At 54.0% G+C, this 27501-nt stretch overlaps 1 protein-coding gene across 3 annotated transcripts in view; it reads left to right on the top strand.

The window, feature by feature from the left end:
* CLIP2 (CAP-Gly domain containing linker protein 2) overlaps positions 1 to 26335 on the top strand; it is a 107000-nt gene extending 80665 nt beyond the window's left edge. For 2 of the 3 annotated variants that reach the window (XM_065924809.1, XM_065924808.1), the window contains exons 8-17: positions 1555 to 1615; positions 6756 to 6860; positions 8818 to 9753; positions 12361 to 12418; positions 15037 to 15120; positions 16245 to 16401; positions 17955 to 18114; positions 19788 to 19979; positions 20496 to 20558; positions 24305 to 26335. In XM_065924809.1, the coding sequence (XP_065780881.1) occupies positions 1555 to 1615; positions 6756 to 6860; positions 8818 to 9753; positions 12361 to 12418; positions 15037 to 15120; positions 16245 to 16401; positions 17955 to 18114; positions 19788 to 19979; positions 20496 to 20558; positions 24305 to 24316 (1828 nt within the window). In that variant the 3' untranslated portion in view covers positions 24317 to 26335. The remainder of the gene's footprint in view (positions 1 to 1554; positions 1616 to 6755; positions 6861 to 8817; positions 9754 to 12360; positions 12419 to 15036; positions 15121 to 16244; positions 16402 to 17954; positions 18115 to 19787; positions 19980 to 20495; positions 20559 to 24304) is intronic. The other variant, XM_065924810.1, reaches the window with a different exon arrangement.
* Positions 26336 to 27501: the final 1166 nt, after the last annotated feature.

The following is a 27501-nucleotide window of genomic DNA, read 5'->3' as shown; positions in this document are numbered from 1 at the left end:
GGTATTGCCCCCAGCTCACAGATGAGAAAACTGAGGCTCAGTGCAGGGAAGAGACTCACCTGAGGTCACTAGTCTTATTAGTGGTGCCGCTGGCTCTTGGTGACCTGCCGGGGTGGGGATTGGGGTTTGTGTTCCCTCCGTGTGGGGTCTCTGGGCTGACTTGGTCCTGGAACACCTGGCCGGGCTCAGAGCCCACGAGGGCCAGGGTCTCCTCTGGCCCAGGAGCCTCTCTCTGTCTCCGAGCTGCTGATACACAGATTTCTGCAGCTTCTCCTGCTCCCCCGTGCAGCAGGCAGCCCCCAGCCCCAGCCCCCCACCTCCCCCAACTTGGGTCTGCTCTTGGGCTTTCAGCCCAGGCGTGTGCTCCAGGGGCTGTTGTTACTGTCTGACTCCGGGAGAGGAGGGCTTATTTATATCTGCCTGAGACCGTCAGCGGGGCCCACACAACTGGTTCCCATGGCAACACGCCTGATGCCAACAAAAACAGATCCCTGAGACATTGTGGGAGTTGCGTTCGGGAAGTCCTGGGTACAGGGGCCGGCATTGCCCGGCGCTTGCTGTGTGACCTTGGGCAGGTCACTCGCCCTCTCTGGGCCTCAGTTCCATCCTCTGCTGAGAGCCGTCACGAGGCCCCAGGAGCGGCCGCTTTGTGAGCTGTAACGGGCCTGTGTCTCTCCCCGGTGCTCTCTCGGGGATCGGGGGGTGGGGGGTGTCCTTGGGGTGGGCCCCACACCTGCAGCAGGGCGCTGGGGGCCCTCCACATCAGGGAGCAGCCCAAGCAGTGGGGGCTGGAACTCTGGGCCCTGATTCTGAGGGGAAGGAGGATGGAGTCAGTAGGGAAAGAAGCCCACCCTCCCTCTTTCCCCTTAGACTGTTTGATGCAGCCTATCTGCTCCCTGCTATGATGAAAGCAGAGCTGATTCTGCTTCATTTACTATCCATTCTATCATTTATTCCCACAACCACCCTAGAGGGGAAAGATGCTGCATTAAACACAGCTATTTTGCAGGAGAAGGAAGGATTTACTACTTGCAGCAAGTAAGAACACTGGGGACCTTTCCTTAACCAGTGTCTCCTGTACACTCCTATTTTAGAGAAGTCCATGTTCTCTGTGTAGAGCTTGGACCAGGAAGTTGGGAGAGCTGGGGATTTCCAGGAGGCTCCGCCCCCACCAGCCATGAGGCTCTGGGACGGTGCCTTCTGGGTACTCTTAATGTGGACTCGAGGCTTCTTGTGGCCTTGGCTCTCTCTGCCATTGCTGACTTGGCAAAGCCCACCCCTCTGGGTTGGGGTCCCTTATGGGATTCCCTGATGGCTCAGTGGGTAAAGAATCCACCTGCAATGCAGGAAACACAGGTTCAGTGCCTGAGTCGGGAAGATCCCCTGGAGAAGGAAATGACAACCCACTCCAGTATTCTTGCCTGGAGAATCCCATGGACAGAGGAGCCTGGTGGGCTACAGTCCAGGGGGTCACAAAGAGTCAGACACGCCTGAGCAGGAGCACGGACGGACCCCTCTGGGTGAAGCCTGCTCAGCCCCCTCTCTCCCCTGCAGGAAGGTGGAGGACCTGCAGTTCCGAGTGGAAGAGGAGTCCATCACCAAGGGCGACCTGGAGGTAAGGGTCAAAGGCCCCCAAACCTTCCCCTAGGCTTGCACCCCAGGCTCAGCCCTCAAAGGGAAAATCGTCATGAGGTCCAGGCAGCAACTCTGAGCCCTGTGGGAGGGGACCATGGGACGGTGAGGTAGACCAACTGGGGAAGAGTCAAAGGTCATACCCTGGGAGCGTGGGGAGGGGCCAGTCATGAGAGACTCATCAGAAGTGGGAATGGCTCAGCTCCAGGAGCCCCAAAGGGGCCACACTTCCCGGGTCAGCAGCTGGGTGGGATGGACCCAGGGCATCCACAGAGCTGGGCCTGAGGATATGGTGGTTGGGCTCCCTGTCCCTTCTTTCTTGGGCAGTATCCCTAAAGGTGTTCCCTGGGCCCTCCGTTCGTCTTAAATTCCAGCTAGACCTTTGGCGGGGAATAGTTTGTGGTTGAGTCACAGAATTTATAGATGAGAAAACAGCTCAGAAAGGCGAAAGGAACTCGCCCAGTCATGGTGCATGTCAGCAGCCAATGGGACCAGGACCCAGGACTCCTGACTCCCGAGTCTAACCCGTAAGGATGGCCAGTTACAGCACCTCCTCAGTCACAGCTCCTGGCCGAGGGGTCTGGGCCCCAGTGGGCCTTCCACTCTCACTCTCCCATCCCACTCACCCTTTCTGAGCCGAGGTGTGGAGGACACACATCAATCAGTAAGGCACCTATGGACCCCTGCCACCCAAGACAGTCACCAGCCTTCCTCACCAAACCATCCGGAGTCCGCAGGGCTCACTGGGCCTGCTCACAGTCGGGTGGGTTGGATTGCCTTTCTGCCATGACCCTCCCTGCTCCCTGGGAGGTGACAGAAAATGTGGACTCCCAGAGCCATCAGATGAGGCAGAGGGCAGTCAGCTCAGTCCCTCTGCACATTCCAGTCCTGACCCTGGTCTTGGGCAGTCATTTCCTCTCCCTGGACCTCCATTTGCTCCTCTGTTAAATGAGGAGGTTGAACCAGGTCAGTGATTTCCCAGCTTGAGAATTCGTCACCCAATAGGTGTGTTCAGACCCAGAACTCTGGACCCAAGTGGCTATACAGTAGATCTGGGTGGGACCCAAGGGTTTGCATTTCTAACGAGTTGCCAGGTGATGCTGACCTGGGGACCACACTTTGGGAATCACTGCCCTGGATCATTTCTGAGCTCCAATGGGAAACTATACAGTTTCTGATTTTGTGTTAAAACCCCTCTGACTTCCAGCATTCAGCAAAATTGTACAAATGGCTGTCCTATCCCTGAATGACCCTGGCTGGGGAGGGATATGTGTGATCTTGGGTCACTGACAGCTGCCCCTGTTGGGACGGGTTTTGCTGCCTGAGCTTTAAAGGATGGCTCCTGGGGCACAACCTGGTGTAGGAACCCCAGCCTGGCATCCAGTGTTCCAATGTAAATTTCTTGCTTAGCCAAGGGGCCGGTTATGTGGTTGACATTTAGCAAGCTCTTCCGTGGAGTGGCTGCCCTCCCGAAGGGATTGTGGGTGGAGGTCGCTCCCGGGAAAAGCACCTGTGATTGCAAAGACATCTGGTAACTGCTAACTCCAGTCATCACAGGGTCGGGGGCCGGTGGGCGGGTTCCTAAAAGGCTGCAGGGAAGTCTCACAGCACCAAGGGCAGGCAGTTCAGAGAACTGGAAGGAGGAGCAGCATCAGAAAGGGAGTCTCTTCCCCCCTCACTCGCCTCCCTCTTCTCATGACTCGTGGTCAGTCTGTCTGTCTCTCACTGTGTCTGCAGGTCTCTCGACCCATCTCCTCCCTTCTGCCCAGACATCCACTTGCCCGGCCCCTCCCAGGCTCAGCACTTACTGTCTCCCAGCTGTCCTCTTGAGAGAATCTGATTGGTCCGAGGCTAGCCAATGGGCTGTCTTGCTTTGGATCCGTGTCCACCCCAGATCCAATCAGCCCTGGCTGAGAGAGGAGGAGGGTGGGGCAAACGGTGACGGACAGCTAGTTCAGTCCAAGGGCAGTGGAGTCCCATTGCTGCTGTTTCTGTTGTGACCATATTCATGGCAACCGGAAGGCACATGGGCCCAAGTCCCTCTCATCCCCACCCCCATCTGAAAGTCAAAAATAAGCCCCCAGAACACCTTGAACTCCTCCTAGGACCCCTCCAGCTATGTGACCCCATTTCTCTGCTTGTCCTCCCTCTCCCAAATGTATGAGGTGTCCCATGACAACCTCTCACCGCCTTTCTGACCTTGACTGTTGGCCTGTGCAGGGGCTCAGTCTCACGCTTCACTCTTGCAGAGAGCGTCCAGTCTGTGGCACTAAATGCCCTGTATAAGCCCACGATTTCCTTGGTCCTCCCCCAAACTCCACACCAGCATACCCACAGGACATCTCCACCAGGAGAAGCAAATGACAGGCATTTGTAGCACCTTCTGGGGCTGCAGAAAGAAAAGCTATCACAGTTCAGCGGTGGCCCCAGCCAACACCCATTGATGCGCTCACAGTGCTGGAGGTCAGAAGTCTGAAATTGAGGTATGGGCAGGGTCAATTCCATGCCTCTCCCCCAGCTCTGGTAGGATTGCTGGCAGCCGCTGGTGTTCCTCGGCTTGTCGTGGCATCCCTGCCTCCGTGGTCACGTGACCTTCCTCTTTATGTGTCCCTGTGTCTCTTCACGTGACCTTAAAAGGAAGTCATCAGACCCACCTTAACCCAGGATGACTTCATCCTAACTGTTTACCTGTGCAAAGACACTATTCAAAACAAGGTCACATTCTGAGGTTCTGAAGTAGACAGGAAATTTGGGGGTTTATCATCCAGGGGGCATGTGTTATTGTTCTGTTGATTAAATAGCATCTCGCTGTTATTTTTCATTGGCTTGGGAACACCCACTGTAACAGGAAGAGACGGAACCCAGAATCAGCTGTTTGTTGGGAACTGGCTGTGCAGCTCGAGGCCTCAAGGGAGATGAAAAGAGGCGACGACCTTCAGGAGCCCCTTGTGCGGTTGGGGAAACGCCCTCCCAACCCCCCCGTTGATTGATAACACCAGCCCTCTGTTATCTGAGGGGCGTCCCAAGGCAGAGACTTTGTGCTTTGGAGTAGGGTAGACACTGTGCATGCAAGGAGAAGAGAAAAAATGGTAGGTCAAGGGCTCAGACCAGGCTTCACCGAGCTTCCAGGATTTGGACAGAGGTGGGGACACAGGGAGGCCCCACTGCTGGAGCCTCCATCACTGCTCCGTGGTGCTGCCAGAAGTCCATGTCTCCCCTCCGTGGAGCCAGGCTTGGTTTGGGGAAGGGCCCCGGTTCTGAAATCCAGACGTCTTGAGTTCTAGGCTTCACGCTGTCCCAGGTTGCTGGGTGATTCTGAGCCTGAGGGTGTCCCGCCAGCATGGCCTCTCTCTCCTGTGAGTTGGGGAGACAGCTGAGACACCGCCGGATGGGGTAGGTTCTAAAGTTGGTGTGTGAAACAAAAATTATGCCCATGCTTACACCGCCCTGCAGATAAGCGTGGTGGCTGCTGCTCCTCACGCCCTGGGCAGCGTCCTTGGAGCAGAATAAAAGCCAGATTGTTCATCTCATTAAAATCTAGCCTTTAGAGGCACTTTCCCTCCCCAGACTCCTAGGACTGAACTTAATTAAATTAAGCAAGCACCTCCCATGAGTTCCCCTGGGCCCACAGGGAGACCCCAACCCAGGGAACAGTAGGCTGAGGGTTCTGAAAGTGACAGAAGGGGGCTTCTGCGGTGGTTGGGGTACCAAATGAAGTTGACCTTGAAATTGTGAAGCTAGAAGCTTTTTCTTGCCCTGGGGACCACCAATATGGTATTTGTGATCAGGCTCTGTCTGGTGCCTGGGGTCGCAAAGAGTCAGACACGACTTAGCAACACTTGCACTTTTCAATTTAGTGGAATCCCAGGCAGGGTTGCCGTGCCCACCATCAGGGGGAGAGAATCAGGGGGGAACATGGCCCCTGCAAGGCTGGGGTTGAGTCACCATCTTTAGCCCTTAACTTTCCGAAAGAGATGGAGCACGGCTGTCTTGTACCACTGCGCCATGCTGCCCCCTTGGGGGAGAGAGACGCCTTTGTTCCTTTAGGAGAATTCACAGGAATGAGATTGGGAGGCGAAGGACATAAAGGTCTCTGTCGCTCTTGATGAATTGCATGCGTGTTTCTGAGACGATTCTATCAGTCTGCACTGTCACTGTCTGCCTTGCTTGTGCCAAGTGTGTATTCTTGGGTTTTACACAATAGCGCTGTGGTGCTCAGCCTGCCTCCCCAGAACTGCCGCTCGCTTCTTCTGTCACCTCTGTCTCTCCTTGGTGATGACGGGCTGAGCCGAAGGACGCAGCCAACCCTCAGGCTTCTCCCTGCTGAAAACTTGGGGTCCAGGCTCTTCTGGATGCCCTGAGCCTTGAGCCTCCTGGTGCCCCCGCAGATTTGTTGGGGTAAAATCGAAATGCCAGCCAGGATGCCCTGAGAATGTGGGGCTTTGTTAGCGTGTGAAGCGGGTGTTGTGAAGCTGGGACAAAAGTGCCCTTGTGCTTTTGGGAGACCAGGCATCCGCGGCAGGGGGCCCCGGGGAGTGGGCACCGCTGGGGCCAGGTTCCGGGCAGTGGATGGGAGACACAGCCCGGCCTCCATTTAGGAGGCCGGCTAGGGGAATCATGATGGTGTGGGTGTATTTGAAACCCTTCCTTCCAGTTGGTTCAACCTTCGAGACAGGCCCGGGGACCAAGAAACCTGGGGTCAGTTACTCATCCAGCCATCCTGGGGGTTTCCTGGGTGCAGGTATCTGTGTGGAAACGGGCTCTCGGCTCCCTGATGAGAGGTGGGGAGTAGGCGGGGCTCCTCCCCAGGAGCTGCGAGGGGAAGGGCCACGTGGCGGGGGCGGGGGGTGGGTGACAGAAGGGACCAGGGTGCCCCTTGTCGCCCCATCCAGGGGCCGGCTTGGGCAAGGTTGCTGCAGCCTGTCCTCTGCCCTTAAACAGATCCTGCTGGGGCTCAGCGAGGGGCGGGCGCCTCCCCAGACCTCCTCTCTTCCTTCCACTGCTCTCCTGTCTTGCGCACAGAAGATGACCTGCCTCTCTCTCTTTTTCTCTCTTCCTCCGGCTTCCTCTCGCCTGTGCTCCTCTCTCCTGTCCCCACCTCGCCACCCGCCCCGGGTGGACAGACCCAGACGCAGCTGGAGCACGCGCGCATCGGGGAGCTGGAGCAAAACCTGCTACTGGAGAAGGCGCAGGCCGAGCGGCTGCTCCGAGAACTAGCCGACAACCGGGTAATCGCCGCCGCCGCCGCCGCCGCCGCCGCCGCCGCCAGCGCCTTGGCCAGCCGGCGCCCCCGTCAGCTTCCCTGTTTTATTTTCTCTCTCTCTGGCTGCTCTCCTCCCAGTTTTGTTGGGTTTTTGTTTTTCCCTTTTGCATCCCTTCTAGGAGGACAGTGCCGGTTTAGGAACGTGCTTCTGTGCTCCTCCGCCATGTGATGCTGGTTGGAGGAGGGGGAGGTCTTGGTTCTCCGGGACTTTACGCCCCAACTCGTGGTCCCATTGGCTGGGGAAGGTCCCGTGAGAGCCTCTCCCGCCTCTCACCCATGCCTTGCCCAGACAATGCTCTGTCATGTTCAGAAATGTGGGGCTCTTGGGAACATTCCGCCCCTTGTGTGGACGACCCATCCACCCCTCCCTTCTCCCCAGGCTGGGGAAGGCAGTGGTCTGGGGACTGGGGATCCAAGGCCTTCAATAGGATGGCATGGAGCGGGGGGGTGAGGGGGTTGCAGCCTGAAGGACCTGGGGCTGAGGGAGTGGTGGGATTTTGGGGGAGTGGGGGGTCCCCAGGGTATATGATTCTCCATCAGCCCCAGGGTATGAGTGGTTCCTAGGTCAGGGAAAGCTCTGTGTGGGAGTGAGGTCCCCCTGGGTCCCAGGCACGATCTGAGACCAGTCTGTAGACCCTGCTGGCGCCTCCATGCCCACCATGCCCGTCTGGGGCTGGCCTCCTACGCAGGTCCACCTCCAAACAGCTGGCCAGCCCAGCTGCAGAGCCCCTGGTGATGGAGTTAAACAGCCAGCCGGCCGTGATTGACAAGAACCACTGCACACAGCGTGAGGGTGTGGGGCGGGTGACCACCGGCTCCTGCAGGTCGGCCTCCGCACACGAGTGAGTGTGCCTATGGGTGTCTGGAGACGCACACGGTCCCTGTCCACACGCTGGCCATTGCCAGGCGACTGCATGTGCAGTGCACGTGTGTACACGGCAGCTGCTTGCAGAAACCAAGTCACAGTTGACAGGCTGAAGCCCTCCACCCTGAGGCATCTTCCCCTGGGAAGGGTTCAACCCGACTTAAAAAGCCAAAAACACGTTTATTGAACTAAAGGTCACCTTCAGAAACAAATTCCCTAAGCTTATAAAAGATTTAAAACCCTCAAATATATTATTCTCAAATCTGTGACCACCGACTTGATCAAAGTGGGATTTGGGTAGGTGGAGCCTCTGATCTCAGAGTTTTCCATCAGAAGGTGGGTCTGGGGGCCTTTTTTTGTTGTTGTTCTGCATTAGACATAAAAATGGCAGACCCTTCTTTGGCTACCTGCTCCAAACAGCCTCTTGTGAATCCAGTCATTCTAATTGAGACTTTTCTAGAGCAGGATAGTGCAAAATCCCCTCTGTCATGTCCACCCTTTACGAATAACTTAAACTTGAAGAAAACCATAACCTCAGATAGATGGTTTCTTTTTTTTTTTTTTCCCTTCTTTGTTATTGTTCAGTCGCTCAGTCATGTCCAACTCTTTGCCACCCCATGGACTGCAGCACGCCAGGCTTCCCTGCCCTTCAGCATCTCCTGGAGTTTGCTCAGACTCAGGTCCAGTGAGTCGATGATGCCATCCAACCATTTTCTTCCTTGGCTGCTTTATTTATTTATTTTTGGCTGCACCACGCAGCACACAGGATCTTAGCTTCTCCATCAGGGACCGAACCTGCACCTCTGGCATTGGAGCATGGAGTCTTAACCTCTGGACCCACCAGGGAAGTCCACAGATGGTTTCTTTTAACCATGGATTTGTTACAAGCCGGCTAGGGCAGCGGGGAACCATTGAGTCCCCGAATCACTGGGGCCCAAGGCAGGGGGTGGCGCTCAGATGGGATGGGGCGTCATTCCCGTGACCTTCCCCTGTCGCATCCTCCTGCTCCCCCTGCCCCTGGGGGCCCACTGACTCCGGTCTCCCTCTCTCCCGGTAGCTGACCACGGTGGCCGAGAAGTCGCGGGTGCTGCAGCTGGAGGAGGAGCTGAGCCTGCGTCGCGAGGAGATTGAGGAGCTGCAGCAGTGCCTGCTCCACTCCGGCCCGCCGCCCGCCGACCACCCCGAGGCCGCCGAGACCCTGCGGCTGCGGGAGCGGCTGCTGTCGGCCAGCAAGGAGCACCAGCGGGAGAGCGGCCTGCTGAGGGACAAGTACGAGAAGGCGCTGAGGGCCTACCAGGCGGAGGTGGACAAGCTGCGGGCGGCCAACGAGAAGTATGCGCAGGAGGTGGTGGACCTGAAGGCCAAGGTCCAGCAGGCCACCAGTGAGAACATGGGCCTCATGGACAACTGGAAGTCCAAGCTGGACTCACTGGCCTCGGACCACCAGAAGTCCCTGGAGGATCTCAAGGCCACCCTGAACTCGGGCCCCGGCGCCCAGCAGAAGGAGATTGGGGAGCTGAAGGCCGTGATGGAGGGCATCAAGATGGAGCACCAGCTGGAGCTGGGCAACCTGAGGGCCAAGCACGACATCGAGACGGCCGTGCACGTGAAGGAGAAGGAGGGCCTGCGGCAGAAGCTGCAGGAGGCCCAGGAGGAGCTGGCCGCCCTGCAGCAACACTGGCGTGCCCAGCTGGAGGTGCAGGCCGGCCAGCACCGGCTGGAGCTGCAGGAGGCCCAGGACCAATGCCGCGATGCTGAGCTGCGCGTGCGCGAGCTGGAGAAGCTGGACGTGGAGTACCAGGGCCAGGCGCAGGCCATCGAGTTCCTCAAGGAGCAGATCTCCCTGGCCGAGAAGAAGATGCTGGACTATGAGCTGCTGCAGCGCTCCGAGGCCCAGAGCAAGCAGGAGGCCGAGAGGCTGCGGGAGAAGCTTCTGGTCACCGAAAACAGACTCCAGGCCGTCGAGTCCCTGTGTTCGGCCCAGCACACCCACGTAGGTGGCCGCCGCCCCTCCTGCCCACGGGGCGGCAAGCGGCCCTGGGCTCAAGGGCCTGGCTGGGGGAGGGTTCAGGCGTCTGTTGACCTTTTATTTGCAGCCCAGGGAAGCGTCCTCGTTGCCCACCCCACCCGGAGCATACCTGTCTGAGATCGGAGGGCACCTGGCTCAGAGGAGGAGCCCCTAGCCCCTCTCTTAGAAGGGCAGCAGGCCTGAGTGACCATGGGGCCCCCAAGCAGTCTGAGCAGACCTGGCTGGGTCCCCACAGGCCAGCCTGGAGAGGAGTGGCCCTGGGCACAGACAGCAGCCTTCTCCCCAGCTGGCAGGCACGTCCCACTGTGCAGGCTCCCAGGCCTTCCCAGGCCGTTGGTACTGGGAGCTCCAGCACTGGGCTGGCAGAGATGTGGAAGGCAAACCCTGTCCACCCCTGGGCAGGGGTAAGGGAGTCCCATTTCTGACCCGAGCACCGACCTCAGGGACCTGAGGGTGGCCTCCTATTTGCCAGTCCCAACAAGATGGAACAACAGTCTGGCAGTCACTTTCCCAAGTGGAGCAGTGGGGTGGGGGAGTGGTCCTGGGAGAGGGCTCTGCAAGGCCAGAGGGGTGTGACCCTGGGGAGACTGCTACCACCTGTATCAGCTTTGCTTCAAATCTAGAAGTCCCAGCTGAACACCCTGGGGAGGCCGGGACCCCAGGTGTCATGGTCGGGTGCTCCCGTGGGGCCAGGAAGGGCCTCATTAGTGGCTCTGGGCAGCACCCCTGGTGCAGGCCCTAGGATGCCCCATCTCACCTGGACTCCCTTGGGGTCCATATTGACTTCATTTCATAGATGAGCAAACAGATTCCAAAGCAGAGTAGCTTTCCTGGAGTTTCTTGCCCATCAGTGGCAGAGTTCCTGTTGAACCCCACTGCCTAAGGGCCAGAGAAGTACCAGAATGACAAAGTCTTAGATGAAGGGACAATTTGCAGCAATGTCATTGCCTCCTGCCACCCTCCCCCTGCCACCTTGAGGCTTGCAGAATCTTAGCTACCCAACCAGAGATCGAACTCTGGGCCCCTGCAGTAGAAACTTGGAGTCCTAACCACTGGACCACCAGGGAAATCCCAAGATGGTTGCCTTTTTATCAGCCCCCGTGGTTCTTGAGCTTCTGGTTCCCCTTGTACATTTAATCCAGAATGTAGCATTTGAGCAACCAGTGTTCAGGAGTTCTCCATACAGGAGGTACCTTTTTTGTAAAAGGAGATCTGTCCGTGTCATGCCTTGAGGCCCCACTGCACCAGCTATCTGCCCCCTTCTCCCAGGCGGGGGCTCCTCTTAGCAAGTGCCCTCCCAGGACGCTGGGCAGAGTTGAGAAGGAGAGCCGCAGTTAGCTGTGTGCACATGGCCTGGTTGGCTGCTCAGGGCGGGAGGGTCAGACCTGGGGCCCCAGGACCTGGACTCCCCCAGCAGGGAGGTTGGGGGTTGCTGTGGTTCCACAGGATGGTCTGCTGCCACTCTGCCACAGACCTCACACCAGGGAGTGGGTGGTGACCTTAGAAACGCCCATTGATTTCCACACACGTGGGACCTTGGTCTGGACCCACGTGCCCTCCAGATTCAAAGGTTTAAGTTCAAGGACAATTTGATTTTTGTTCTCATGTGTAAGTATGGGAATTAAAAAAAAAAAGTTTAATGTGTACCTCATTTTCCCTGCAATGTGTAAAAATAAAGACCTAGGGGGCTTTGTTAATCACACCAGACTGGCTGAAGCAGGGCTGGGGATGTATGAGCGGAGGTATGAGGGGCAGGCGGATGGAGGTGACTGCCTGCTCAACTCTGCGCCGCCCTGATACGCAGTGCTAGGGTCTGGCAAACTGCAGGCTCAGGGGACGGCCAGCTTCTCTTGTGCAGGAAGCCAGAAATTTCTGCCAAGAAGCAGCAAGGAGCCTGTTGATGTTTGCCACACAGATTTTTTTTTTCTTAGTTGATTTTTTGCTTCTTTGCTTCTGGGTGTGTTTTTTAAAGGAAGTGTTAGCTCCCCTGGAGGAGGGCATGGCAGCCCACTCCAGTATTCTTGCCTGGAGAATGCCACGGAGGGAGGAGCCTGGCGGGCTACAGTCCATAGAGTTGCCCAGAGTCAGACACAAGTGAAATGACTTAGCACACACGCATGCATGCACACAGAGAAAGAAGGTAGCATTTCCTGAAGTCCCTCTGGGAGCTGTCACTGGGTGTTCTCTGCATGCGCTGTCCCATGGCAGTCCATTCTTGTTTTGTGGACGGGAAACCGAGGCTGGGAGTCTTGCCTCTGGATAATGGTGGAAACAGGGTCCCAGAACCAATCTCTGTAGGCGTCCCCAGGAAGGAGACATCTAGTTAATATGATAGACATTTGCAAACAGGAAAGGACAGGAAGTGACCACATGGATGCTATGTAAGCAGCCTTGGGGGGTCCTGGGAGCAGAGCAGGGCTCCTCTTGTCAGGGAAGCCAGACCGAGAACACCTGTGCCCGCTTCTGCAGCAGGTCCATGAAGGTCTCCTTGTATTGGGGAGAGGTGGGCTGGCTGGGGCTGGGGGCCGAGACGGGGAGGTGAGCATCCACCTTACAGGGCTCTCCTTTCAGATGATTGAATCCAACGACATTTCAGGGGAGAAGATCAGGATGAAGGAGACTGTGGAGGGTGAGTGGCCACTGGGTCGGGCGGGATGTGGGGCTTTGGGGAAAGGCTGGTGGGTTTTGCCTCCAAGCTGGGTTTGACTTTGTTTTGCCTCATCTGGTGTTTGGTGAAAGCTGCCTGGGCTTCCCAGGTGGCACCAGTGGTGAAGAATCTACCATCCAGTGCAGGAGATGTAAGAGACATGGGTTCAATCCCCGGGTTGGGAAGATCCACTGGAGGAGGGGATGGCAACCCACTCCAGTATTCTTACCCGGACAATCCCATGGACCAAGGAACCTGGCGGGCTACAGTCATAGAATCACAAAGAGTTGGACACAACTGAAGTGACTTAGCACACACATGCAAGAGCCAAAGGGTGTTTATTGAGAACTGGACTGTGTGTTTAATTTTGTTCTTTTTCTTTTTTTCAAGATATTTTTTGATGTGGGCCATTTTAAAAGTTTTACAATATAGCTCCCCAACCAGGCATCGAACCCACGCACCCTGCATTGAAAGGCAAAGTCTTAACATTGGACCACCAGGAAAGTCCCTTGCCATGCAGATTTTTAAAAATCAATCTTTTGTTTTGGGGATCTTGGGTTTATTCTTTTTCTGTGTAAATCTGATTCACATAGAATTCTTACTCCAGGTGTGAGATAAGGATCCACTTTTATTTTTTTCCCCAAGAGTGCCCACTTATCCCAGCACCATTTTTGAAAACCTCTCATCTCCCTGTCTCCACTGATTTGAATGAACCAAAGTTACCATCTTTAAATTCCATCAGGTAATTGACTTTCTAAATATTTTATTCCTTTCCAATAACCTATCTGTCTGTTCATGCACCACTTTTACAGTGTTTTGAAGCTTCGTAAATATTTCAGTTACTGGCAAGGCTGGTCTTAGGCTTTTTTTTTTTTAAATTCTCTCAGCCGTTCTTTTTTATTTATTTGGCTTTGCTGGGTCTTCGTTGCAGCATATGGGATCTAATTCCCTGACCAGGGGTCAAACCCCGGGTATCCTGCATTGAGAGCATGGAGTCTTGGCCACCGGACAACTAGGAAAGTACCCCCTCCCACCTTTTATTTTTTTAATTGAGACAAAATTTAAATAAAATCAACCATTTTAAAGCAAACCATTCAGGGGCATTGATATATTCAGAGTGTTGTGCAATCATCTCTTCTGTCTAGTTCCAAAACTTTTTCATCACTCCAAGAGCAAGCCCCATATGCGTTATCAGTCATTCTCTTATTTTCCCCTCATCGCAGCTGCTGACAACTGCTAATCTGCTTTCTGTCTCTGTGGATTTGCCTCTTCTGGATATTTCATATAGATAGCATCATATAACACGTGGCCTTTTATGTCTGGCTTGTTTCACTCTGCATAATATATTCAAGGTTCACCCACGTTACAGCACGGGTCGGTGCTTCGTTCCCACGTGTGACCAATAGGCCATCGTATGCATGCGCCCGATTTTGTCATCCATTCACCTGTCAATGGACAGTTGGGTTGCTTCCACCTTTCAGCCATTGTGAATAATGCTGCTATAAGTGTGCACGTGGGGGTACTTGTTGAGTTCCTGTTTTCAGCTCTTTCAGGGTGTATACTCGGGAGGGGAATTGTTAAATTGTACAGTAATTGTAGGCTTCCCTGGTGGCGCAGTAGTAAAGAATCTGCCTGCTAATGCAGGAGACTCAGGTTCCTTGGATCAGGAAGATCCCCTGGAAAAGGGAATGGCAACCCGCTCCAGTATTCGTGCCTGGAAAATTGCATGGACAGAGGAGTCCGGTGGGCTACTGTCCATGGGGTCGCAAAGAGTCAAAGAGGACTCAGCAACTGAGCACGCATACCCATGATAATTGTGTGTTTAATTCTTTGAAGAAGTTTTTTGGGTTTTTTTTTGCTGCCAGATTTTCTTGGCTGATCTTGCTTATTTTTCCAAGTGACTTTGATTTTATTTAAAATTTTTTCCTTTTTTAAGTAAATTTTTATTTACTTATTTAAAAAAAAATTTTTTTCCAAGTGATTTTAGAATTAGCTTATCTGGTTCCACAAAAATTGCAATCTGGCTGGCATTTTTACTGGTATCGCATTGAATTTATAAATTCATGTACAGAAAGTTAATACAGTTCTAGAACCTCCGTGCATCTTTTTCATGACTGTCCTGGGCTATCCAGTATTAAATGCATGGGCCAAGTGACGTGAGCACCTTTATTAGCCCCATTTTTCACTTGAGGAAGTTGAGAGTCTGAGAGTTAAGTTGCTCAAGACCATACAACACTGGCACCTCTTCTTCAGGGTGGGTTACCCAGGCTTCCCTTGTGGCTCAGCTGGTAAAGAATCTGCCTGCAATGCGGGAGACCTGGGTTAGATCCCGGGGCTGGGAAGATCCCCTGGAGAAGGGAAAGGCTACGCATTCCAGTATTCTGGCCTGGAGAATTCCATGGGCTATATAGTCCATGGCGTCACAAAGAGTGGGACGCAACTTTCACTTCACCCAGAAGGTCGACTGGCTTGAGAAAGAACTTGGACTCTGGAGTGTGACGTCATTTTAGGGTTTGGCTGGGAGGGCCACCCCCTCATCCACTGGACTGCAGTGTTGGCTCTGGGATATTGATGGCCCCTCATCTCCCCCTTCTCCCCAGGCCTGCAGGACAAGCTGAACAAGAGGGACAAAGAGGTGACAGCCTTAACATCTCAGACCGAGATGCTCAGGGCCCAAGTAAGTGGTAAGTCTCCCTCCTTCAGGGCAGATGCGGGGGCTTTCACTGGGCCACGTGCTAGTCCAGCAGGGGAGTGGGAGATGACACTGGCCAGGGTGCCCTTCCCCACTCTGCCCCCAGGAGAAGTCAGCCTGGCCCAGGTGGCCTGCACTGGACTTCCATCTGGGCAGCAGTGTGGGGGGAGCGGTAGCCCACATTTCATCCGTAATATAAGTGGGGGCCCCAGGGATTTCCCTGGTGGTTCGATAGTTAGGACTCTGTGCTTCCAATACAGGGGTCAGTAGTTTGATCCATGGTGGGGGAACTAAGATCCCATAGGCCGAATGGCACAGCCACAAAAAACACCAGGGGACCCCAGCCACCTTCTCTCCCCAGAGCCAGGCCTCTGTTCCCTGTGTTCGGCAATTGCATCACGTCTTTTCTCTTTTTGGGCTTGAAGACCCCTGGGTTTCAATCTCTCTGCCTTTTGCTATAGTATTTGGGCACCAGCCCCTGGAAGAAATACCAGGATTTCAGATTTGGGAGGGGAAGGACTTTGGCCGCAGCAGAAGACAAGGCCCAGGGGAAATGGGGATGAAGCCAGAGGGTAGCCTGGTGGGGGCGGGGGGCGTGGTAGGGGGCCTGGAATCTGTGACTTGGTGACCAGCTGGCTCTGCTTCTTGTCCACCAGAATGTCAGTGGTGGTACCCATGAGTCGGCCCCCATCCTGGGAAACGGTTCTCACCCCCCTTCTCTCCACTCCCCATCACGTTCACGTGGCATAATGGGTCCCGACAAAGGTCAGTTGACCTCAGATTCCTCCGGGGCCAAGGTGAAGTTGTAGATTTCCCTTGTCCAGGCGACACTGTAAATGCCTCGGCCCTGTCTCTAGAAGGCTGGACTGCTTTCCTGACACCAGAGGGGCCGGCTGCTGTGTGGGGGCCATGGTCTGCTTTTCCTAAGTAGCTCTTCTCGGCCCCTCGCTGCCTGGCCCTACAGGACGAAAGAGGTCCGCTCAGTGAGCATGTCCCTGTTAACACCCCCGTTTCCCCGGGAAAGCCTGCTCCCCGCCCGGGCCTTGGCCCCCGGGTGGGACAGGTTCCCGTGGCGATCCCAACCCTCTCCCTCCTTGTCCTGCCGGCTGGCCTCAGCACTGGAGGGCAAGTGCAGGTCAGGGGAGAAGAAGGTGGACACCCTTCAGAAAGAGAAGCGGCGCTTGGAGTTGGAGCTGGAGGCCGTGTCTCGGAAGACCCATGATGCCTCGGGCCAGCTGGTCCTCATCAGCCAGGAGCTGCTCCGGAAGGAGCGGTGAGTCAGCCGTGGGTGGTGGTCAGACCAGCGTGACCCTCACTCCACCCAGCTAATAGCACCCAGTGTTTTTTGGAGGCGAGCCAGGGAATAGACCTGGTGGACAGATGACTGGCATCACCAGTGATCACCATACTGTCTGCTGCTAAGCTCCAACGAAGCCTCAGAATCCTTCTTAACACAGTTCTCCAAGCAGATCTCATAGGAAGGATTAGTGGTTCCCAAATATCTTGGTCTTGGGGACTCCTTGAAAGTCTTAAAAATTATTGAGGACTCCTACCTTCTCTTCCCTGAAGCCCTCTTTGGTTGATGTAGGTCACCATGAGCTGCTCCTTGCTTCTTTGGTACTTAGGATAGGAGTGGGAGATCAGCTAGAAATGTGTTGGCAGATTAAATGAGTAGAGATTTATTTTACTCACATAACAAGAAATCTGGAGGTAGCTACAGCTAGCATTTGGTTCAGTGGCTCAAGGTACCAATGCCAACACCTTTGTTCTCTTGAATTCTGTTAGACTCTTCCTCACAGACTTTTCCTCATGGTTGCAGGGTGGCTGCTGAAGCTCCAGCCATCAGGTGCCATCATTCAGAGTAGGAAGAAGGAAGAAAGGGAAGGGATCAGTGACAGCAAACTTCTACTTTATTCTTAACTACCCATGGCCCCCTAGAGAGGGAGTTTTCCCCTCCTCTAAAGTAGATTCTGTCTAGGGGAAGAGCTAAGAAGGGGTATGTCCTTTTTTCCCAGCCTCTGCCCATGGGAGACATTGCTAATTGATCACTGCACTCTTTTTCTGCAACGCCCAGATGTGGCCTCAGAATCAGTCTCACCACAGTATTCCAGGCAGCTACTGCCAGTTACTACCAGAGTTGATGTAGGAAATAAAAGTTATTTAATAGCAGGTATTTAAAATGTCTTGCCCTATGAGCTCTCTTGGATAAATACTTTATTTTTTATTTCATTTAATTTTATTATTACCTTAAAAATATATTTTATTGGGACTTATCTGGTGGTCCAGTGGTTAAGAATCTGCCTTGCCATGCAGGGGATACAGGTTTAATCCCTGGTTGGGGAACTAAGATCCCATAAACCACACAGCAGCTAAGCCTGTGTGCCTCAACTAAGACCTGATGCAGCCAAATAAATATATAAATATTTTTAAAAATAAGTAAATAAAAAGTAGTTTTTGGAAGTTACATTTATTTATAACATTATATAAGTTTGGTGTATACAATATTATGTTTCCACTTCTGTACTATTTTTAATTAAACAAACATTTTATTCTCTTTTTAAAAAAAAAAAAAAACTTCAAAAAAATTCTAAGAAAGGCTGAGTCCTCTTGACTGTCCGGTTCCCAAACCCGAGTCTCTCCCCAGCTGTGGTCGGATGGTTTCAAGCCTCACGCTTCCTCTCTGGCCCCTCCCGGCACAGATGCTGTGTGTTAGTAGCCAGTATCCCCCTGGGGTGGCCAGTACCGGCACCTGGCTAATTGTGGAGCATGAGAGATGAGGGACCCAGGCTGACTGCTGTTCTGTGCACCCCCCCCGCCCGGCTCCAGGAGTCTGAATGAACTGCGGGTATTGCTGCTGGAGGCCAATCGTCATTCCCCGGGGCCTGAGAGGGACCTGAGCCGTGAGGTCCACAAGGCCGAGTGGCGGATCAAGGAGCAGAAACTCAAGGATGACATCCGGGGCCTGCGGGAAAAGCTGACCGGGCTGGTATGTGGGGAAGGGGGCGCCCTGGGGATGGGGGACACCAGGGAGGGGCTGGGGTGACCTGCTGTCAGGCCATGGAGATTGGTGAGCTCCTGCAGCCACCCCAGGGACAGCCAAGTCACAGTGAGGGTTCTTAGAACCTAGAACCACTGGCAGGGTCAGCAGTGTGGCTGGTGGAAGGGCCACGGGAGGCCCCTTTTGTAGACATCATGGCTGGTTGTGTGGCTGTCTGTGTGATGCAATGCAAAGGAAGATTTCCTAAGAATCTGACCAGTCCAGAGGTGGGGTGGCCTACTGCCAGGTGGTGAGCTCCACATTCAGGGAAGTAATCAACCAGAAGCCAGCTCCTTGTTCAGGGTCCTGCAGTGGCGATTCATGCATCCATCTCAGGGACGAGAGGGGAACAGAGGCCTGACTGAGCGGAGTCCCCAGAAGTACAGGTGGGGAAGGCTGGTAGCGCAGGACAGAACCATCCCACTCCATCCCCCATTGGTCAGCATTCAAGACAAGCCTGTGGCTGGTTCCTGGGCCTGGTCAACTCCAGGGTGTGGACAGGTTAGGTCCAGGAGGACAGGCTTGCTGTCAGGGGAAGCTGCTCCAAAGCCCCTCACTGCCCACCCGCCCAGCCACAGGGGTTCAGCCACAGTGGAGGAGATGGAAGAAGAGGGGCCTCGCAGGCAGGAGGAGAGCCCAGGACCCGCCTGCTGCTGTGGGAGCAGCCCTAGACCTGTTCTGTCTGCACCGAGACTGTGGGCGTGGGGACCACCAGGCCTTTCGGTCCTGGCAGGTCTGCCCAGCAGAGAGTGGTTACAGACCCCTCTGTGGTCCTCAGGGTGCCGTGAGCCTGGGCGTAACTTGGAAACCAAGACCCCAGGGCTAGTAGGAACTTGGGAGTTACCATTCCAAGTCTTTGCCAGAGCTACATGGAGGGGGAGGAGCCACGCTGTCTCCATGAACCACAAGCTGCTTAAGTTTACACGTGACCAGCCTCTCCCCTGTCCCCCCTGTACCGTCCCCAGCACCACAGTGAACTAGGGATGGGCTTGGTGGTTAGAAACCTCCTGAAGTGAGGGAGGTTTGGATGGAGGAGGCTTGGGTAGAGGATTGGAGCAGAGCAGAAGGACCTAGAAGCACCCGCCCAAGGAGGGCAGTGCAGGGAGGGTTTGTGGTCTGCCTGTCTCCGGTACCGTGGTGGGTGGGGTCAGCTGCGGAGCATTTGGAAGGGAAGGGAAGGAATGTCCTATTGAGGCGGGCAGTGGGGGCGTTTTGAGGAGGGGTTCAGGGGACGAGGCTGTGGGTGGTCTAGGGGTGAAAAGGAAGGACCCACGGGGAAAGGATCCACGTGAAAAGGAAGGACAGTGTGGAGGGAGTCAGGGTCATGCAGGAAGGAAAGAAGGGAGGGAGGGGTCCTAGGTTTGGAGACTTGGGAAACGTGGAGCATCTGATAGAACCTGGGAATCCAGGGCAGGGAGCAGGAAAGATACTTCTGTGGGGACCCTCAGGTGAGGGAGGGAGGCTTGAGGGGCATCCTGGTGATGCCCAAGGCTGACCCAGAGATGACGTGGGACAGACAAGTTTCCTGCCCAGAGAAGAGGTCACACTCCTGCAGCACACACATACACGCGCACACACACAGACAACACACACACGCTCGTCCTCTCTCCTGCTGCTTCCAGGACAAAGAGAAGTCCCTGTCGGATCAGAGGCGCTACTCCCTCATCGACCCATCCTCATCCTCAGCACCGGAGCTCCTGCGGCTGCAGCACCAGCTGATAAGCACGGAGGACGCGCTGCGGGACGCGCTGGACCAGGCTCAGCAGGTGGAGAGGCTCGTGGAGGCCATGAGGAGCTGCCCCGATAAGTCCCAGGTGAGCTGGGTGCCCCCCAGATCTGGGGTGAGAGCCTCAGCCTTGCCCCCTGGAAGTCCCAGCCCGAAGGGTTCATGGCTTTATTCTGAGGAGCTCACACGAAAGGTGGAGATGCAGCCTTGCCCCGAGAGCCTAGATTTCCCCTTTTTAATGGGCTCTGCTCAGAGTTCCGGGCTTCCCAGGTGGCGCTGGTGGTTAAAAAACCCACCTGCAATGCAGGAGACACAGAGACACTGGTTTGATGCCTGGGTAGGGAAGATCCCCTAGAGGAGGGCATGGCAACCCACTTCAGTATTCTTGCCTGGGAAATCCCATGGACAGAGGAGCCTGGCGGGCTATGGTCCATAGGGTTGCACAGAGTCGGACACAACTAAAGTGACTTAGCACTCACGTACACACGCTCAGACTTCAGAGCCTGAGATGGTCCCATTGGGAAGACCTCGCCATCTAGTGGACGAACCAGGAAATGCTGGCTGGTGAACCTCGCTCAGCCTCTCGCCCTTGACTCTTTAACAGGCCATCGGCAATTCCGGTTCTGCAAACGGCGTCCACCAGCAAGATAAGGCCCACAAACAAGAGGTAAGGGGCACCCTGTCCTCGGGCGGGGGGAGTGGGGCTTGCTCCGTCACTCCCACGGCCCTCGCGTACAGGCTGATTTTTCTGGAGAGGAAACTTTGAAAAGGCACCACAGGTACAAAGACACATTTTGCAAGAGCCTTTGAATCACTCATAGAGGAGGGACCGTGGAGTCAAACTTGATTCAGTTCCCATCCTGCTCTTTTAACCTTCCTCTTTCCAAAAAAACCTTTAATTATAAAATAATATGTGCCTATTGGGAAACTTTTGGGAAAAACCTCAAAAATACATAAGGAAGAACACACTGGACATTCCCTGGTGGGCCAGTGGTTAGGACTCCACACGTCCACTGCAAGGGGCACAGGTTTGATCTCTGGTCAGGGGACTAAGGTCCCACAAGCTGTGCGGCGTGGCCAGAAAAAACACACTCACCAGTAGCTCTTCTACCCAGAGATGACCAAGGTTGACATTTTTAAGTGACACAGTTCCCGAACTTTGCTCATCATGCACGTGTGTGTATGTGTATGTATGTCCACATGTACAGCCAATCCAAACTGTTCCCTGTTTTCAGACTCACCTGCTTGGTAACATTTATCTGTAACCCCAAACTCCACACTGACAGCACTTCTGTGGTCATTCATGGACACGTGCAGAGCAGAGAAAAATGTAATCACCTGAGACATGGCATGTTCCCAGATGAGTTTGTACAAAGCAGTGTGCTTGTACTAACATTCTGCAAACAAGTGTCCTTTTCACGGTCTACTTAGTGACACGTTCCTCACATTTTCATGCTTTTTTTTCTTGGTGATTTCCACTGTTTAGAATGGCCCCCAAGCATCATGTTGTGTTCTAGAAGAGCCGTCTAGTGTTCCTAAGTGAAGGAAGGCTGCAATGTCCCTTCCAGAAAATACTTTAGAGAAGCTCCATTCAGGCATGAGTTATAGTGTTGCCGGCCTTGAGTCCATTATTAATGAGCCAACAAGATGAATTCAGTGAAATGCTTTAAACAGAAGCACGCATGAAACATGGTTACCTGTTGATCGATCGATGAAAATGTCAGATCAGAGATTTGCAGGAATCTTGTACTTCCATTGGGAGCAATGGTTCAGTTTTTGCTAGTTTCATGACAGTTTGATTCTGTAGAACAGAACTCTTGCAAATCATGAAGATTGTTATATGTCTGTAAATGTATGTACACATTAACTTAAAAAAAAAAATTGTATTCCTGGTGGCTCAGACGGTAAAGAATCTGCTTGCCAATGCAGGAGAGCTGGGTTCGATCCCAGGTCGGGAAGATTCCCTGGAGAAGGAAATGGCAACCCACTCCAGTACTCTTGCCTGGAAAATCCCATGGACAGGGGAGCCTGGCAGACTACAGTTCATGGGGCACAAAGAATCAGACATGACTGAGCGACTAATACATATAGTTGACATAATCATACTTTTTTTTATAATTGTATTTTTAAGATTTTTTTTAATGTGGATCATTTGTAAAGTCTTTATTGAATTTGTTACAGTATTGCTTCTGTTTTATGTTTTGGTTTTTTGGCCTGAGGCATGTGGAATCTTAGCTTCCTGACCAGGGATTGAACCTGTACCTCCTGCATTGGAAGGCAAAGTCTTAACCACTGGACCACCAGGAGAAGTCCCTATACATTCTTTTTATTTAGAAATAATTTTTAGTTGACAAAAAAGTTATAAGAATTAAAAAAAAGAACCTTGAGGGACTTTCCTGGTGGTCCAGTGGCAAAGACTCCGAGCTCCTAGTGCAGGGGGACCCAGTTCGATCCCTGGTTGGAGAACTAGATCCCACAGGCCACAGTTAGAAAACCCCACAGGCTGCAATGAAGACTGAAGATCCCTCGTGCTACACCTAAGACCTGGTGCAGCCAAATAAATAACTATGAAAGTGACAGTGTTAATTGCTCAGTTGTGTCTGGCTCTTTGTGACCCCATGGATTGCGGTCCCCCAGGCTCCTCTGTCCATGGAGTTCTCCAGGCAAGAATACTGGAGTGGGTTGCCATGCCCTCCTCCAGGGGATCTTCCTGACCCAGGAATCGAACCTTCGTCTCCTGCCTTGCCGGCGGATTCTTTACCACTGAGCCACCAGGGAAGCCCATAAATACCTATACACAGATACAAACTAAAACTAAATAGCACCTAGAGCATCAGCTCTCCTTCCCCACATAACACGTGGTTAAGATTTTGCCCCATTTGCTTTACTTTTCGTTCTCTATGTGTAGATGTGTGTTATATGCATGTAATATTTTTCTGAACCATTTGAGTATAATTGCATATTCAGTCCATATTCCCTGAGAAACAGGGCATGATTTTACATAAACATAGTACAGCTATCAGTCTCAGCAAATGTCATGCTGTTATGAGATTTGTTAATATAGCCAATCATACTCCCTACCTGTTTTCTTCATTTGACCCTGGCATGTCTTCACGGCTCTCTCCCTGTGGGTCCAGTCTAAGGTTAGTGAGGCTCATTGCATTTACTTGTTATGTCTTCTTTAGTCTCCTTACATCTGGAACATTTCCTCCATTTCACTTGGATTTTTATGGCATGGCATTTTTGAAACACAATCCCTCCCTCTTTGTTTAATAGAAGATTCCTCCTTTGGGGTTTGACTGTCCTTTGGGGGTGATTAGAGCCCGGTTCTGCAATTCAGGCTGAAATACTTGGTCAAGGTCGTGTTCTTCTCCAGGCATCACGACTGGGGCACGTGATGTCCATCTGCCCTTCATTCCAGGTGTGAATCTTAATCACCTGGTCAAGGTGTTGTCTGACCCCTACTGTATGGTTACTGGTTCTTTCTGAATGAACATTGAATGGAGACCCTGGAAGACCTTGTGAATTCTCTGTTCCTGACTCAAATGCCCCCTGGATTCATCATCGGTCTGTGAATCTTGCCTGAGCCGTCTTTATTGTGATGGTTGCAAAGTAGCACATAAATTATTTCATTTTAATTTTTTTGGCCATACCACACTGCTTGTGGGATCTTGGTTCTCCAACCAGGGATCTAACTTGGCCCCCTGCAGTGGAAGGGTGGAATCCTAACCTCTGGACTGCTAGGAAACTCCCTAAATTATGTAATGGAGTAGATGGCGTGCTCCAACTCAACGGATATGAATTTGAGCAAATTCCGGGAGATGGTGAAGGACAGGGAAGCTTGTTGCACTGCTGTCCATGGGGCCACAAAAGAGTCAGATGCAACTTAGCACTGAACAAGAACAAAGCATGAGATAATGTTCAATTTCACCTCCTGGTTTTTTTTGCAACTGAATATTTTAAATGTATCATCTTCTCTCTTTCTTAAGTAGTCTCTGTAAAGTCTACGTTTTATAAAATTGTGGGTGGAAAATTGGTTTCCCAGGGCTTTCATGGGCCTGACTCCCTTGCTGGGAATGTGTTTTGCTGGGTTCTGTATTAAGGGGGTGTCTGGTGGCCCACACCCCACAGTTAGCTGCTGCCATTCGCCTGCAGTGTTAGAGAGCCCACCTGGGGCCCAGGTGCCAGCCCAGTTAGGCTCTGTCTGTGGCTCCCTGTGTGACCTTGGGCCAGTGTGACCTTGGGCTGGAGGAAAGAACAGAGAGAACTCAGCACAGAGAGTGCTCCTGCCTCAGGGCCTTTGCACGTGCTGTTCTTCCCACTACCTGGCACTGGCCAGTTCTCCTCCCTCAGCCCTGCCCCACTCCCTCTGCCACTTGGCCCTGAGCCTCCTGAGACCCTTGCTTTCTCCAGGACAAGCACTGACCCTGAGAGACACCGTGGAGCGGCCCAGTCCAGACCAGAGCCCCTCCAGCCTGCCCCGGCGGCGCCCCCTCCAGGCAGGGGGCAGGACTGTCGCTTTGAAGACAAGAACAGTGTTTGTAACAATGACGTACCCGCCGCCGTGGACAATCCCCCACTCCCGACCCCCCTGCCGGACCAGGAGGCTTCTTCAAGCACGACCTTCCACGGAGAGCGGTACAGGCCTGGCCTGGCCCCTGGGACCTGCAGCCTGGGCGCCTTGGACACCCGGCAGTTTCTGGTGTTGGCTTGGGGAGGCCGGGGTGATCCGAACAGGCCCCTCTCCCCAGGAGGCACTGCCCTGAGGACCGTCTTGGCCCCTGGGCATGTCCCCATTCCCTTTCTTCCCTTCCTTCCCCTGCGGGTCCCTCTCAGACCCCCGAGAGCCATTGTCCTAGGAGGGGCCAGAGGAGGGCCCCAGCTTCCCCTTCAGGCGCCAAGGAGAGAAGCCCCGTCATTAGGAGGCAGGAGGCGACCCCCTTTCCTGCAGCCTCTTCCAGACTAAGGCAGTCCCCTGGGCTTCTTGTCCCCACACACGAATGAGCCTCTTTCAAACGGTGGTACAAGTTCCCCTCAGCCCATCTGCCCAGCAAGGCCCAAGGTTCAAGGTGCTGGGACGTGGGCCCTTCGTTCCAACCCCAGCGCACACGCAGCTCCAAGCGGCTGCTGTCCAGAGGGTGGTCCCCAAGGCCAGGAGCCACAGTATTAGGAAAGTCTGGAAGCCCCTTTCCTTCCCCAACCCATCCCCAGAGACCTGGCTTCTTGGAGCTGGGGCAGGGAGGCCCCAAACCAGTTCTTTGGGCGTGTTTTGACTGGTAGGTCATATGCGGTCCCCCAGGTTGACTTGATGTTCCGAAACTGGCCTCCCACTGGCACATTCACCCATGCAGACCCGGATGTATACACCTTCTGACCCTCGTCACAGGCACACTTAGAGGGGTCACGCATGCACACATGCCTTGTGGGTGGGACCTTTGCAGTCAGTCATGGTTGAACCACACGGACGCCCACCTTCGGGCTCCAGGATTAAGCCCCAGGCCTGGCAGGGCTGCGATTGCACACACCGCACATGTGCCTGCAGCCTCGTTGTGCACAGAATCAGCCAGGTACACGTGGGTGAGCCTTCAGGGAGGCGTGGCCGCACATGCGCATCTGAACACAGCCCAACAGCCCCCTTTCAGTGGTACAAGGCGTCTGCCTGGGGCATTTTAAGTCCTGTCTCCTGTAGCCAAGAAATGAACCCAAGGATTGACTGGGGAAGAAAAATCTCCCCACCTCCCCTCAAGGCTGCCAAGTTACTCCAGCCTCGTTTGTGATGGGAAAGCCAGCGTCTGCCCGAAGCCCCACCTCTAGAGCCAGGAGACCCACGGATGGTTGCCTTGCACTGCAGCATCTCTGTGGAGGCCTGCCCCACCTCCCCCAGCTTAGGGGCCTCTCCCCCTAGGGGTAGAGGGGGTGCCCGATGGTCCAGCAGAGTGTTCCCCAGTTGCACCAGGACAGGTATGCAGGTGGTGCCCAGGTTACCCGTGAGTGCTCCCAGGTACAGATGGGTGGTCTTCACGTCCTTGCCCAAAGCAGCCCACCCTGGGGGCGGCCAGTTAGTCCTATCGGCCCCTCTTTGCTCCCCGTTGGCTTTCGGTAGCTCTTGCATGCGGTTTCATTAACAACGGTCTAGAAGCAATGCTGTAGTGGCTTAACCGAGTCAAATACTACTCTTTCCAGCAAAATCAGGCAGCTGCCCTGCCCACTGGAGGCACTGATTAGTCTACTAACAGCCAAAAGCCCACTCTGAGAGGAGCTGAGCCCCCCAGGATGGGCTGGCAGGTGGCAAGCGCTTTCCCCATGAGCATCTGCGCCTGCCCAGTGTATGCTCAGCCGTGCCCCTCCCCAAGCCCTCCTGCACCCTCCCCTTCCCTTCCCCAAAGTGGAATTGTTGAACTGTGGCGAGTCTGTGCTTGAGACAATAAAGCTTGTGACTGAGGCCCAGGACCCCTGTGGTTTCCGCTTCTCTCTCTGTGAACCTCCTGGCCTCCCCCCAATGTCTCCTAGCTCATGAACACCCAGGTGCCAGGAGTCTGACTTGATCCTGTTTCTGGTGGACTGCTAGCTAATTCTTACTCAAATGCGAATGGCTGATAAGGGCCTCAGGGGGCCTGGTGTGGAACTGAGCTGCCTTGTCCAAGAAGTGGGGGCTCAACAAAAGTGGCAGAGAACCAGAGAAAGGGGGCACCCGTGGAAGCCAGGTGAGGCTGCCAGAGAGGCATGAGGGTTTGGATTTGAATCTGTTGAAGATGTAACTGGGCCCACAAGGAAAAATCGAAGTCTCCCCTGTACAAAATAGTGATGGATCAGCTAACAGATTGGATTTCAGTGAGAATGCTTAAGACAGCTAATGCTGTCTCCTGCAGTAAGATATCTTTAGATCATGTAGTCTCTGTTTTGCCAGCTTTATGGTCATTTTTCAGGCTGTGCAATTGAGGGTCCCTCCCACCCTCCACCCCTCACCCCTCTCCACCCCTCACCCCTCTCCACAGCGACCAAACAAGACTCTCGAGGTTAACAGCTGAATGGGTCCAGCTATGTGCCCTTTCTCGGGCACTGCATCAGCAGAGTCCTGGAGGAAGTAGTGAGGCTGTGCAGTGGGGGAATGAGAGTTTAAAAGGAGGGGCTGTGCGCTCAGGTGTGGACGGGGACCCACGAGGGACTCAACTGCAGCGAGAACTCCAGGGGGCAGCGTGGCCCGGTAGGGAAGGAGAAAAAAAAGAACGCGAAAGTCGTGTCCGACTCTGTGACCCCCATGAGCTATATATACAGTCCATGGAACTCTCCAGGCCAACACTGGAGTGGGTAGCCTTTCCCTTCTCCAGGGGATCTTCCCAACCAAGGGATAGAATCCAGGTCTCCCACATTGCAGGCGGATTCTTTACCAGTTGAGCCACAAGGGAAGCCCAAGAATACTGAGGGGGGTGGCCTACCCCATCGCCAGGGGATCATCCCGACCCAGGAATCGAACTACGGTCTCCTGCATCGCAGGTGGATTCTTTACCAACGGAGCTATCATGGAAGCCCTAGAACAGCAGCTGCCTCTCAACTCCCGCCCCTGCCTTCTGCCGACCCCTCCCATTGGCTGAACCTCTGCCGACCCCTCC

The sequence above is a fragment of the Muntiacus reevesi genome, chromosome 2 (genome assembly GCF_963930625.1).
Source record: "Muntiacus reevesi chromosome 2, mMunRee1.1, whole genome shotgun sequence".
Classification (NCBI taxonomy): domain Eukaryota; kingdom Metazoa; phylum Chordata; class Mammalia; order Artiodactyla; family Cervidae; genus Muntiacus; species Muntiacus reevesi.
The sequence above is the reverse complement of the archived record's forward strand: the minus strand, read 5'-3'. Positions and strand labels throughout refer to the sequence as shown.